The following is a 13,944-nucleotide window of genomic DNA, read 5'->3' as shown; positions in this document are numbered from 1 at the left end:
ATTACATGTTTCAATTGTCTAACTACGATATTGGTCGTCTGGAAGTTTTTTTTCATGACTATGATAGAAAACAAGTACATTCACTAAGCTAAAACCCTAAACCATAAACATTGACCAAACAATTACATTCAATACGCTCATAGTTACACAATATCGTAACGGAATAACACTTTTTCCAGAGTAACCCTAAACCCTAAAACCTAAAACCCTAAACCCTAAACCCTAAAAACCTAAACTCTAAACTTACAACTTAAACCCTAAAACCCTAAACCCTAAAACCCTAAAACCCTAAAACCCTAAAACCCTAAAACCCTAAACCCTAAAACCCTAAACCCTACACCTTAAAACCTAAACCCTTAAATCCTAAACCCTAAACTTTTTTTTTTTTTTTTGATTAGGGAACCTACAGACACGTCTTGCGGGCTTTGCCCTACGCGACGGCCCAGAGTAAACCCTAACCCAGCCCGCCACCCCACTAGACGGTCTGGGCTTTAAGTCAAGGCCGAGGCCCAGGTGGGATATAACTCCAGTGGACTAGCATGCTAGCGCTTCGTTCCCCGTTGGAATCGAACCCCTTCCCTCCACATGCACGCGCGAGCACGCACAGTTGAGTGTGGAGACCGAGTGATCGACCAACGAGGCTATACCACTTTCGTTTCCTAAACCCTAAACCCTAAAACCCTAAACCCTAAAACCCTAAACCCTAAAAACCTAAAACCCTAAACCCTAATCCCTAAACCCTAAACCCTGAAACCCTAAACCCTGAAACCCTAAACCCTGAAACCCTAAACCCTAAACCCTAAAAACCTTAAACCTAAACCCTAAACCCTAAACCCTAAAAACCCTAAACCCTAAACACCACAAACCCTAAAACCCTAAACCCTAATCCCTAAATCATAAACCCTAAACCCTGAAACCTTAAACCCTAAACCCTAAACCCTAAAACCTTAAACCCTAAACCCTAAACCTAAACACTAAACCCTAAACACTAAACCCATAAACCCTAAACCCTAAACCCTAAACCCTAAACCCTAAACCCTAAACCCTAACACCCTAAAACTTAAGCCCTAAACCCTAAAACCCTAAACCCTAAAACCCTAAACCCTAAATCCTAAAACCCTAAACCCTAACGCCTCAACCCTAAACACTAAATTACACAATATTATTATGAAATAACATTTTTTTCTCCATTAACCCTAAACCCGAACAACCATAAGAACATGTTGGGATTTTGCTATTACACATAGCATGACTTTTACGAAATTGACAAAACCATCAACGTAAAACAGATAAAAATTACCAGTTTAGGAATTACATTTTTGAAGTCCATAAATACACAATAGGCATATATTATAACATTCTTCATTACATTAACAGTGACTTACTTATATTCAATTTGTCCATCATACACAGACAAATTGTATTATTAGTAAGAGCACAAATATAAAATATCACACAGTTTAAATCATAAAACAAAAACATAGATAATGTCTTAATTTAAATTGAACATAAGCTCAAATCCCATGACAAAGTAAACCATCTTCTTCTGAATGCGATACACCACCAGATGTGCTGGCACCTACATTGGGTTTTTTCTTGAAAACTCTCTTCTTCATGACACTTGGTGGGCGTCCCTTTCCTCTTTTGGCTATTGGATCATTTGAATTGGAACAACCTATCAGCAAAGATGTAGTTGGCTTTACTGCCATATTTTTCAGGGATACATCAATCCATTGCATCACATTGGAATAGTAAACCTCATTCTCAGATGCGAATTATGCCAAACTTGTGAATGATTTTCACATTTCATCATACCTATGTTGTTCGGTTGAAACTGCACAACCATCAAAATTGATTTTGACCCGTGCATGACTTCTTCTAACATCCTTCCTCCACCTCCTAAAAACATAGTGATCGGGGAGTGAAGAATGATCATTATATATGAGCACACTCAGAGCATGCCTACACATAATACCCCTGAACTCGAACCTCAAATAAGAACAACTAACATCAACTTCATTATATGTAACCATGAATGTAACTTTCTTCTTGGCACCTTCTCCATACACAATATCTTCATATACAATATATTGGGTAAAGAACTCACCTCTAGAAATTGATTTGATTCCACAATACATCATTCCAGTCATCTTTTTTTGGAACTCAAAGAACTTTTGTGCTGTGTACAAATCGCGCATTTGCTTTTCCATATCATAAAAGGTGGAACTTGACAGTTGCTTGTTAAAAGATTCGAAATCAGCTTGTCTCTCCTTCTCCACCTTCTTACGTAATGCATTCTCATATTGCTCAACAAACTGCTTCAAGGTTGTCTTTGAGTGCACATAACCATCAAAAAAAGCGTTCATACTCTCACTTCGTCCTGTTGTCGACATTCCTGCCCAAAAATATCTTTTCACAAATATAGGTACCCACATCTCCTTATCAAAATACAAAGAAGCCAACCATGTATTTTCTTCTAGGTGGTAGACATTAATCACCATCCTCCAACAACCTGTCATATAGAGAAGTACATATATTCAGGTAGACTTTAATAACGTAAACAAACAACTTAATTACACACTTATAATATATAATTACACTATGAAGGACGAAATTACATACCTTCGAACTCATCTACACTTTGAGAATCATAAACTGCTTTTGCCAACAATTTCTTTATGTCGTTGTAATCTCTGTGAGAACCTAGTTTTTCAGGAACCTTTTTCATTATATGCCACAAACACCATCGATGCCTCACATTTGGAAAGACAACTTGTACAACATTCTTCATCGCCCTATCTTGGTCAGTTATAATACCTTGAGGAGCCACACCACCCATACAAGTAAGCCATGTTTTAAACAACCACACAAAAGTTTCTGTATCTTCACTAGAAATTAAACCACATCCTAGTAGGATAGAATGACCGTGGTGATTGACCCCAACAAAAGAAGCAAATGGCATATCATACTTGTTCGTAAGATAAGTAGTATCAAACGTCACAGCATCACTGAATTATTCATATGCTGCCCTACTTCGTGGATCAACCCAAAAAACATTCCTCAAACGACCTTTATCATCCCAATCAATCAACCAAAAAAACCCTTGATTCTTAGCTTGCATTTTAAAAAAATAATTTTGCACTGCATCTGCATCACCAACACCAAGTCGCATACGCCTTACCTTAGAAATATGATTACGAGCATCTCTCTCCAAAAAAGTTAAGTTATCATGTCCACCAGCTCCAATGACAAAAGCATTGTGACTCTTGTTTGGCCTAATTCCTACAATATCATTGATCTCCAACTGCCGCTTCACATTTGGATTAATTTGCCTATTGCAAGTAAAGAATCTTGAATGACGGGGCTCAGCTCATGGTTATGCTTGTCTTCAAACTTAGTTATCTCCCACTTTCCATCTATAGATACACGACCAGAAATCCTAGCTTTGCACTCGTTTTTAGAATGACCACGACGATTAATAAGAGTCTTTGATCGACTAATATATTTGTCAGAACGTCCACAAGTATATACCGAATATCTGTGTTGTCCATCACTGTCCTTTGATATAGATCTCCTCTTAATAGAAAAACCTTTGACTTGTCCATAGGCTTTGTAAAACTCGAAAATGTCATTTGGAGAATTAAACAACATTCCCACCATAGGCACATTAGATGTATCAGACTCCGTACTGAACTTTGTATCATCAAACTTAAGTGGATTATTCTCATATTCAACTTCAGTGGCGGCCACCATATTATGACTGCAAAACAATAAGAAATGCACATTACTAGTCTACTGTGAAACATGACCGACAAAGTGTAATTATCGATTATTTAAAGTAATTAAAGATAATGTAGTGCAAACTATATCAAATATTTAGTTCAGCAATAGTGTGAAATGCTGAATAATAAGTGTAATTATAACACATTTCAAGTAATAAGTAATTTATCACTGTAAACAAATATCTCCAACACATATCAATACCTAAATCTCCAACTATTCAAATAGACATTATAAAGGAATAAATACATAGAAAGATATCAATATGTAATAACTGCAGAAAGGAAATCAGCTTGTAGAAAGGAAATCAACTTGCAGAAAGATAACAATATGTAATAATTGTAGAAAGGAAACCCACCTAGATGAATCACTCGAGCTCTACAGTGAATGGATCAAGAAGTGCTACCGCGATGACCGTCGTGAATGGAAGACCGATTCGTGTTGATGGTGTCTGAGACAACTGCAAAATGGGTTTCGTTGTTTGTTTGAGAGAAAGAGAGAGAGAGAAAGAGAGAGAGTGTGAAGAAAATGGCAAAGATTTGCTTTTTGAGAGAGTGTTGGAGATATGGGGAGGAGTATATTTCCACTGAGGAAAAGAAGATACTGAGATTTCGGAGAGGATTGTCTCCAAAGATTTCACCTCACTTGGTTATGATGTTAGTGTGGCGATAAGAAGCTACTCTTGACCTATCATTTGGTAGGTTGCTGTTGAATCTCAGCAGGTGATATTGATGATTTGTGCAATTCATGCAGGTTCCACCTGACTTTTATATCCCTGATTTTGATGAAGATGACCAGAACCCCGACGAACGCATGGATCGTAAGTGGAAAATCCGACTCATATTTGAGCACATGGCTTGCATGCTTGCATATATGCTTTTATGTAATAAGTGTAATTATAAATATGAGAGAAAGAGAAAGATCTTTTATCTCATATTTTTATTTTAAAATTGACACATCACTTGACCCATGTGGCATGACAGGTGTATTATAGACAATTAGAGATGTTTGGCTATGTATAACTAGTACTAATGTTTTATTATTGAAAGAATTTCAATTGATGGATATTGAAAGAATCCTTGCCATCTCGCTCCGCTGCTGCACTCCGTCAGTCCAGCCCCCTCTTTCTCCTTCGCGGGTTCAAATTTCTTCGAGAAACATCATCTGTTTTGTGCCATGGGCCTTCCTCTTTGAAGAAGGCTTAAGTTTAAACATTTATTGGGCTTTAGTTGATATGTTAGTTGTACGGTAGTACCAATTGCAATAGGTTCATTATTTCTTTTATTCTTGGGCCATGTATGTCTCGGCCCAACATGTTTACAATTCAACTTCTCGTCTTTTCTTTGTAGTACTGTTCATGTCAGGTCTGGTTCTCTCATGAAAAGGCTCCTTTGTATATTACTTCGAATGAATGAAGCTTCATCTATCTTCTCTATTCTTGCAGCCCTCTCAATTGTCTTTCTCTTCTTGATATTGTTCAATCTCTGCAATCAAACAAAGACGCCGAGGCATCTAGATTACGTGAAGCTATTCAAGCAAAGCAACTAGATCACGAGGATGTTGTCTATTTGCTGAGCACTAGAAATGCTCATCAGCTTAGTACACCTCCTTGTTTTCATTTTACTTAATTTCTGAAAGTTATTAATGCTCTATTTTTCTTGACAGGACAACGAGACATGAGGGAGTGGAGAATTGGAATCGGTAATGAGAGTGGTAATTCGGTACGGTGCCTATATTCGCCGGAGAAACACTTCGCGGAGGTGATTAAACTACCCTCATGGGATTGAAATTACTTCTATTATGCAATTTTGTTTTGAAGCTGTTACAGTATCTTCTTTAAGTAAAAAATGTTTAACATGAAACTTCATATCGACAGGTGAAGATTCTCTTTCGAGAGCCATTGTAGCTCGAGCTGAGATAGATATGATGAAAGTGAGAGGGGAGTACTTTAATATGAACAAAACTAACCTTGATGATGCAGTGAAGGATGACACATCTGGAGACTATAAGACTTCCTCATTGTAGTGGCAAAAAACCGTCATGGACTAATTTCCTAGTCAACGCATAACCCAGTCAGCAAAGTTGGATGAGACGTTAGTCGACGCACAATTTGACCAACAAAATCGAACGAAACGAACCCAAAGTCAGACGAGACCATAAGTGTCCAAAGGCCCGTAAGCAGCCCATATTCGGGCGTTCGAGCTGAGCAGCCCATACTAGGGCGTCCAAGCCCAAGTCGATCAACGCCCAAGTCGATCAACCACTAAGTCAGTCAATGCAATCAGAACAAGCCTAAGGTGGCCCAGTTCATGGGCGTCCAACGTCTTCGGGTGATCATCAACGGGCGACCAAACCAAAGATATTCAATGCCATCAACTGTCTCATGCTCGCCTTAGGTATCAATCATCCAACTCAACTCCATTGTATATCATGCTTATACGTGCATATCATCAATCACACAACTAAACCATGATTTCCTTGCTCTGACTTGGCTGCCCTAAGACAATGGTGGTCTGAGACCATTGTCGGACCCAACATCAATAAGACAAATATAATCTCTTACCCAAGCACGCCGAGTCAGTCAACCTGCAACATTGAGTCGCCTGGTCTTTGTACGATCCCATCCTTGACCAACCAAAACAAGCCACGCGTCCTGACACTCGACACCACTTTCCCATATCCAATTGTGATCCGTACCATTGTACCTCAAATGCCAGTCTTGACAAGCAGCCCTACGATAAAAAGCCCCATTCCTTCTCCAAAGGAAAGGGGTGGAATCGAAGACCCATTGAGTCGAAGCTCTCTTCTTCTTCAACTTTTAGCTCTCTTAGCTCTCTTCACCTTGCATTCTACCTAGACCTGTCATACTTGATCACCCATATTACTTGTTCACATCTCAGACTTCAGGACTGGGGACTTTTTGGACTCTTGGAGCTTCAGACATTGAGACTCTCTCATTCACTCACCCAAAGAAAGCTCAGAGCTTCTTTAACCTTTCATCTTCAACCTCCACCCTTCCACCTTCCACCTTCAACCTTCACCCTCAATCATCGACCAACCTCCGTCTTATACCTTGCATCTCATACATCACACTTGGATCTTCAACACATTATTTCTCATCTCGCATCTCATGTTGGCATTCCATACTTTACATCTGCAACAGACTTACTTGGCTCCAGCATACTTGTTCAACATGACATTTACATACTCATGCTCATACTTCACATCTTTCATCTCTTACTTTACATATTTTATATACTTGCTTTACTTGACTTTCTCCGATTACTGACTTGATCGTCGGAGGCTCTTTGATAGGTACCCCACCGGTGCCCAAGTCTTTCATCCTCAACCTCGCTTTGTTCCACAGGGCCTCGTTGTAGAAGGCTCAAGATAAATTACGTTGACTATTCAACGATTGTAGATTCGGGCATCTACATTCATGAATTTGCTCGGTGCCAGAATCTGATTCAATCTCCCTCACTTTTCCATGTATATTCCTGTGGTGATGTTAGAATACTCCTATTGTTGTTTGGAAAAACACACTTGTGACAGGTTTGTTGCTGCCAAATCACACTGGGAAACTGCGTTGGTTGCCTGTGATTATATATTGGCTGTAGATAAGTTGTGGCTTTGATTGGGTTTCTTTCCTAATTTTGTTCTTTCTTAAAGAAGAGCACAAGGAATTGTTCAATAAATAATACACTGGTTTGTTTTGTCATGAATGCAATCTTGATCGGAAATATGTTTGTAGCACAATATGAGATGCAATTGTTCAATCACTGATGGGGGCCATTTAGAGCTGACAAGCTTCACAAACTAATCAACATAAATCATTGATCAGATAATACACCCGGGGTTTACTTTGTCTTTTGTCTAGTGGTCAGCTGGGTGAGTTCCACGTTTAAAAAAAAAATTAATTGATCGTAGAATACGCATAACAGAGAACAACATCCAGAAATAGACCCAGAGAAGTGGTGTAAAAAAGCAAAGCTCCTTGTATGGAAGAACTAGCAGCTGTGGCCGGGTATTGTTCATACAACAATATGCCTCATATCGTCCAAAATTCACAAAAAAAAGGAATGAAGAGTTGAAGAAACTGATATCAGACGGCAGAAAGTAACGGTTGTGTAAACCTCAACTCTGAATCCATCAACTCATTGGGTCGTAAGTAAGGTGGGAGATAGGAATTGATTGCATTTTTGGAGTTGAAGTCCATTCGACCATTCTTCTCATCAAGTTCATCATTTTCTACCGCATTCTGCCCATGAAAAGCAATCTAAATTAGGTTAATTCTAGAACTAACAAGTGCAATGTGGAATTAAATTAACGCTACTGCTGGAAAAAACCACATTTGATCAGGGTATAAGGATTGAAAGCACAATTAAAACAAGCTGTGGGTACAATTTCATCCAGATACTTTTTAACTTGTACCGAGTGAGAAAATTTAAAGAGAAAAAGATAATAAAGGGACGGACACTTTCAACTCCGAAGTGATCGTTGCAAAATGGTTACACTTCTAATATACAAATAGCATAAAATATTGTGAAGAATCAAGTATACCTGGATGGGATAATGACGAAACGAAGGAAGAAAATGGATCTTGCAGTATTCGCTGAACATTATAGTGAATAATAAGAGTGGAACTGTTGCTAGAGAAGCCGCTGGCTTTGACTTCAGGCCAAAAAGACCAATCATAGTGATTTGCATGAGAATGATTCCAAATAAAATATAATGATGAATGTATGACCAATACCGACCGCATGTCTCATAAGTAGTTTCATATACATCTTCAATCTGTTAAATATGATCTTAGTAAGTTCACCTGTGACATTTTGTAATATAAGAACTTGCAGAATTACCTAAGAAAAATGCAAGGAAGTGATATTACCAAGTGGACAAAAGCTTTGATAAGTTTGAATCAATATACAGGTTTTGATGTGCAAGCATGGAGCAATAGTCTATGCATCCTGAATTTCTAGAAGGGTGTGGATATTTCATGTCATTATCTCATAACAGCAAAAATATTTCTACCATGGAAATGTAAGATTGCATACATCTAGCATCTAGCCATTCTCTGATCACCACCCTATTGTTAACATTAATGGTTCATCCTAACTATGAACTTAGGAGTTGACATATGGTGAACTAGAGTGGAAAACTAAATGAGGTTACTGGATTCATATGTTAATTCCAGACAGACACCAACATTAAGATAATAGCCACTGCTGACAAATAATTAATCAAGAAAAAAATCAGTTGCAAGTAATTAACCTGATTAATGTACACAATGTAGCCAAGACAGAAGTAGCCCACAAGAAATGGAAGCAGCAACGGAGCAACAATGGCATATACCATACCAATAAGAAATGACAACGAGGCGAAGGGGACGGCCCTAAAGTAGGGTAATGAATAAAGATAAGGATTTTTCTCTGTTCCTCGGCCATATATACATGACATCATGCCATCCCATAAAAGTAAGCCAGGCTGCAGAATCTCCAAAGAAAAACCTGACAGCCCATCTGTCAAGATGTATGTCACAAAGAAATCTGCCTGAAACAAAAAAACAAAATGCTACATGAACTTCCATTAAACAAAGTAAACGTACATAGCTACAACAATTTATTCAACCTATGCAACCTAAATTATCTATAATAGCTCCACTGTCTATCAGTTATAGTAATGCCATTCACAATGAGACATGGATTAATGAAAACAAAAGAATCAAAATATGCTGCAAAACCAAGCTTACTTGTGCAGAAACAGCACTAGCGAGATGACTGGGAAAATCCTTGGGATGAGCAAAGGATGCTCCAATTTCATCGAGTAACGACCCTGATATCAAGCTTAAAAAGAATACATTTCCCACAAGAAAATAAAACACCATGCTACAGGCCTTTAGCTCCTCCTTACTCCTTGAGACAGAACCAGAAACTTTTGTCATGGCCAGCATTGTGAATGGCACAATGTAAATAAATCCTTTCAGAATGGCACTTGGAAGATAGCCTGTCACTATAGAACTTAATCCTGGTCTGTTTACTCGCATATGTGTTCATCACAAGAACAAAAAAAAAAGGTGTCAATATGGTGCGTGCATATTTCATTGGAAAAATAAAAATAAATGGAATGATGTATACTAATCATTGATTAAACAAATAATGTTTCAAATCAAAGTAAGTTGTTAAGATCATGCATTGAGACAACAAAACTCAGGATAATCCAAACCATGAAGCTTTTTGGAAAAATAAAGATACATCAAGTAAAAATTTTACCTTGTAAATTAGAAAAGAAAAAAAAAAAACAAGTCCATAAGCTTGACTTCTGTGATAATCAGACTTTTTCTCACACAAGTCCCTCGGAGAGTGAGCAGTAAGTAACTTTCTTATAAATGCTTTGAACCACCAAGGAAGTCCAAACAGGAGAGAGCAATAAAGTTACAACAAGGTATAATCACAAAAGAAGCAAGCGTGAAAATATAAAGTGACTTTACATCAGCTCAATCGCAATGGCTGGCGGGAACCACTTTTTCAGTTTCTCAAACTTGGCTATTCCTTGCACCGCTGTAACTGGAATAGCGAAGAATATCGTAAGAAGTGATGCTGCAAGGACAACTCCAGTTCTGTAAAGCAACAAAACTTTAAATGGGATTGCTAGATTCCTCCATGATACGTCCCTTGGTTCTGGAGCCATCTCAGTTGTCCATAGAGTTGGATTTGAGTGCTGCTGTGATTGAGCAGCAAGTGCAGCTCCCCACCGGGACTTGAATGTAACAAAGGCAACAGGCAACTCCTTCAAGAAAGGGAAAAAACTTGGGTATCATAATTTGAACTCATAACTAAACAATGCAAACAGAAAATACACTTCATAAGGACAAATAATGGAAAGACGTATGCCTTTGATGTGACATGGAAAGACAATATACGTGAAGAACAAAATAAAATGAAACTTCCCTATAATTATTTCAGCAAAATAAGATGGAAAAACAATAATAAGTGATCTTTTCAAAAATTTTAACACCGACAACAGGTTATATTTTGTGGTTATATACAATACTGTCAGTCAGAAATTACCCTTTTTTTAAGCATGTCTTCACTCTGCAATTGATGAACTTTACTTAGAAGTGCTTGAAACATTTCCTCCTGGACGGATATTTCCAGCACATCCTTCTGAGATGCATCCAAGAGCAAGGAACCTTTGTTAGATTTCTTGATCTTAGACCTCTCTCGTAAGTCCTTTATCTTTCTTAAAATATACTTTGCCCGTTCCTGCAATGTAATCATGTTTCAAGAGTGTTTCCACCATAAAAGGGAAAAAGGAAATAAGAGATACTCCAGTCTTAAGTTATAAAAGAAAAAAAGCAAAAAAATATCTTGGTCATATTTAGTCAACAAACCAGTGATCATTTTCCATTTGAACATCGAATCATAGAAAAACCGAAAATGCTAATGATTTTAAGGGGCAAGAAAGATCTGATGATTATCTATGGCTACTCTCGTGAGACAGAAGTAGAAGTTCGAGACACATGGTTTAATATGCTTCTGCTTTTTATTGTGAGAGTGTTTCACATGACATCTCACCCCAAAACTTCTTGTTTAATTTATGCATAAATTAGCTGGCCACCATAATGTCAACCCTTCCATTTCGAATTTTCCTGGTTAGAAGTGCAGGATTAGAATTAAAGTATAAAATTTTCTTTTCTGTATAACTGTTAGTAGTTGCCTCCATGCACTTTCAAGGTAAACCTACCCATAGAAAATGACGGAAGATATACATCTTGATCATCCTTTCATTTTTTCTGTTGATTCGTCAGATCCTTGAGAGTTTCTCATTATCCAGAAACTGGTTTCCATTATTTTTGCGCAAGTAGCATGGATAGGTGTAAGAAAAGTCAAATTTCTCATCATAAAGTAATGCAAAAGTCGTCACTCATCATACAGATCATACAAATGAAATGAACTGATTCAAAACAGTAACTGTTTATAAAATATTTAGAACTTACCAACAATACTTCAATATCTTTTCCATCATATAGTATTTGATAAGATAGATAACTGCAAGGATAATTTCTAGAGAAGAAGTGGTCAACATTGCAACCATAAGCATTGTGTTCACTGCACAAGGGAATTTCCTTAACAAGAGCAGTGAACTGATCAGGATGATCTCTGATGTTCCGAAGTTGTTGCATCCTTTTAACCAAGATCTCATCATATTCCTGAGGATGAAACAATGCTGGAAGTCAACTTCTATGCCAATTCATTTGAGCGCAAGTGACCACGAGTCTATTCCCATGATCCAACAATCTCTACTAGGATCTGTAAACATTACATGCAGTAAGTGTTTCCTATGAAAATGGTTTATTACATCAGGAACTAGCAAGGTGCATACTAACCTTATACAGTAGGTATAATCCATATAAAGATATAAACCACAGGCATGCAAAATGGACCCATAGCCTAGAGTAGAAAAAGAAACTTAGTAAGCTCATTGATTTATGATGTTTCATTAGCAGAATATACTGTATCAATTGAGTAATCAAATGTTCTCAGCTATACATATAATAAAACCGATATATGGCTATATGCATCATGATAAACCTCCTCCTTTATGTGGCCAAACGGCCCTGACTTCACACATAACCTAAGTTTAGTAAGTGGTAGATATAGCCAGGCAACATCACCATAGCAATGCAAGCATAATCTTTGAGGCTCCGATTGGATGAGAGAATAAGACTTCGTATAGTATAAAGTTATCGGGTGTTTAGACGATTTTAAAATTATCCTTCAATAAAATTATCCTTTGAAGTTTTAATCTTTGAAAGTCCAATGAGTAGTATTTATTTGGATTTCAAACTCCAATGATAAATATGAAAGTAAAAAATATAAAACAAACAGAGATTAAAACTTCATAGACAGATAAATAATTTCATATTTTTCCAAAGTGATAAAGAACTCACCAGTTGGAGCCTCTCTTGATATTCGATATTGAAAAAGAATCCATGGAATGGTTGATTTTTGTTGGCTCCTCCGGCGAATAATAATTTATTGGAACAAGTATTGTAACTCCAACAACAGAGCAGACCGCAAAATATTTGATACTGCAAGACAAGTATATATGCAGAACATGAAAAGTGCCACTAATTCATCAACCAAATGCAGAAATCATTCATGCATCATTACTAAATTACAGTAAATATATTTAGAATATAAGAATAACTGCAATATAGACAAAAGCGGAGGAGGTTCCGCATCAAAGTCAAACACAGGAAGTTAAACTTACCCAAACTTGAATAGTCTGATGAGGACAAGAGCATCAAGGCCGCCGATGTGGAGGATTTCATCTTCGGAGAAGCGAAATGCGCGAGGAATCCAAGAAATCGAAGGGCGGAACCGCGAAAGAGTGAGTGAGTGATGGAAGGGAACGTGTTGTCGTTTGGAGAGACGACGAGCGTAGTAGATAGGGGCATTGGAAGGCTGTTTCTTCAAGACGGAGAAAAGTGAGAGGATTATCAAAGCCAAGCCTATGTTGATTGCTGCCGAGGCGACGAGACTGTGAGCATCCATTTTCAAACAACAGAGCCATGGATAGATACCAAATTTCAGTTTTGAAGAAAGACGGAGAGAGAGAGGGAGAGAGTGACTGAGAGCGTGACAGCTACGGTGGTACGTGGCAGGTGTTGTGGCGGTCTTGCAGTTAAAGAAGGATCTCAATTCGTAACTGCGTTGGCATGGCTGTGCTAGTTTGTTGTAATGGGTCAGACTGTCAGAGAGAAAGGCCCATAAGCCCACAACCTGGCTCAATGGGCCACGTCCGCCCATCATATAGGTTGAAAGGTCCAATGGGCCGACTATAGAGAACTTCACATGCCCAGAGTGGACTACCTATTAAGTTATTTTTAACAATAATTTACTAGAAATAAATATTTTTTACTAGAAATAAATAAATCTCAAATTGTGCATTGAAAACGAAATAATACCAATAAATTAAATTTATTTTTGGGCTAAGTGTCAATTTATTTTGTCAAGTCCACACCCAACAACCGGGTGGGACGGGTTTTCCCGTTGACCAAGCAAATTAAAGTCATCAGACCTTCATATTCAAAGCAGAAACCCCATTAATTACTTCGAAAAAATGAATGGAGAAAAATGCATGAAAAACACGTTATTGTCA

At 37.8% G+C, this 13,944-nt stretch overlaps 1 protein-coding gene and 1 pseudogene across 3 annotated transcripts; both read right to left on the bottom strand.

Annotated features, from left to right (window-relative positions):
- Positions 1-1,514: 1,514 nt before the first annotated feature.
- On the bottom strand, positions 1,515-3,753 carry LOC119988010 (annotated as a pseudogene).
- Positions 3,754-7,636: 3,883 nt separating this feature from the next.
- Positions 7,637-13,459, bottom strand: LOC119987654 (CSC1-like protein At3g54510). 3 transcript variants are annotated; one of them, XM_038832569.1, is made up of 10 exons: positions 13,054-13,459; positions 12,731-12,871; positions 12,167-12,230; positions 11,777-11,989; positions 10,848-11,042; positions 10,268-10,566; positions 9,530-9,809; positions 9,052-9,330; positions 8,341-8,574; positions 7,637-8,038 (listed from the first exon to the last, which is right to left on the bottom strand). In XM_038832569.1, exons 1-10 carry the CDS (start codon positions 13,335-13,337, stop codon positions 7,883-7,885), a joined length of 2,145 nt encoding a protein of 714 aa, XP_038688497.1. In that variant the 5' UTR covers positions 13,338-13,459; the 3' UTR covers positions 7,637-7,882. The 3 variants fall into 3 exon arrangements, with proteins under 3 accessions (XP_038688497.1, XP_038688499.1, XP_038688498.1); XM_038832570.1 differs by lacking the exon at positions 7,637-8,038 and having other exon boundaries at positions 8,467-8,602; XM_038832571.1 differs by lacking the exons at positions 12,167-12,230; positions 13,054-13,459 and having other exon boundaries at positions 12,731-12,856.
- Positions 13,460-13,944: the final 485 nt, after the last annotated feature.

Source organism: Tripterygium wilfordii, chromosome 21 (genome assembly GCF_013401445.1).
Source record: "Tripterygium wilfordii isolate XIE 37 chromosome 21, ASM1340144v1, whole genome shotgun sequence".
NCBI lineage: Eukaryota > Viridiplantae > Streptophyta > Magnoliopsida > Celastrales > Celastraceae > Tripterygium > Tripterygium wilfordii.
The sequence above is the reverse complement of the archived record's forward strand: the minus strand, read 5'-3'. Positions and strand labels throughout refer to the sequence as shown.

Coding starts and splice junctions, on each gene's coding strand:
- LOC119987654 (XM_038832569.1), bottom strand. CDS start 13,337: ATGGATGCTCACAGTCTCGTCGCCTCGGCAGCAATCAACATAGGCTTG. Junction 10,567..10,847: donor AAGACATGCTTAAAAAAAGG/GTAATTTCTGAC, acceptor CCTTTCTTGAAG/GAGTTGCCTGTTGCCTTTGT. Junction 9,331..9,529: donor CTAGTGCTGTTTCTGCACAA/GTAAGCTTGGTT, acceptor TTTTTGTTTCAG/GCAGATTTCTTTGTGACATA.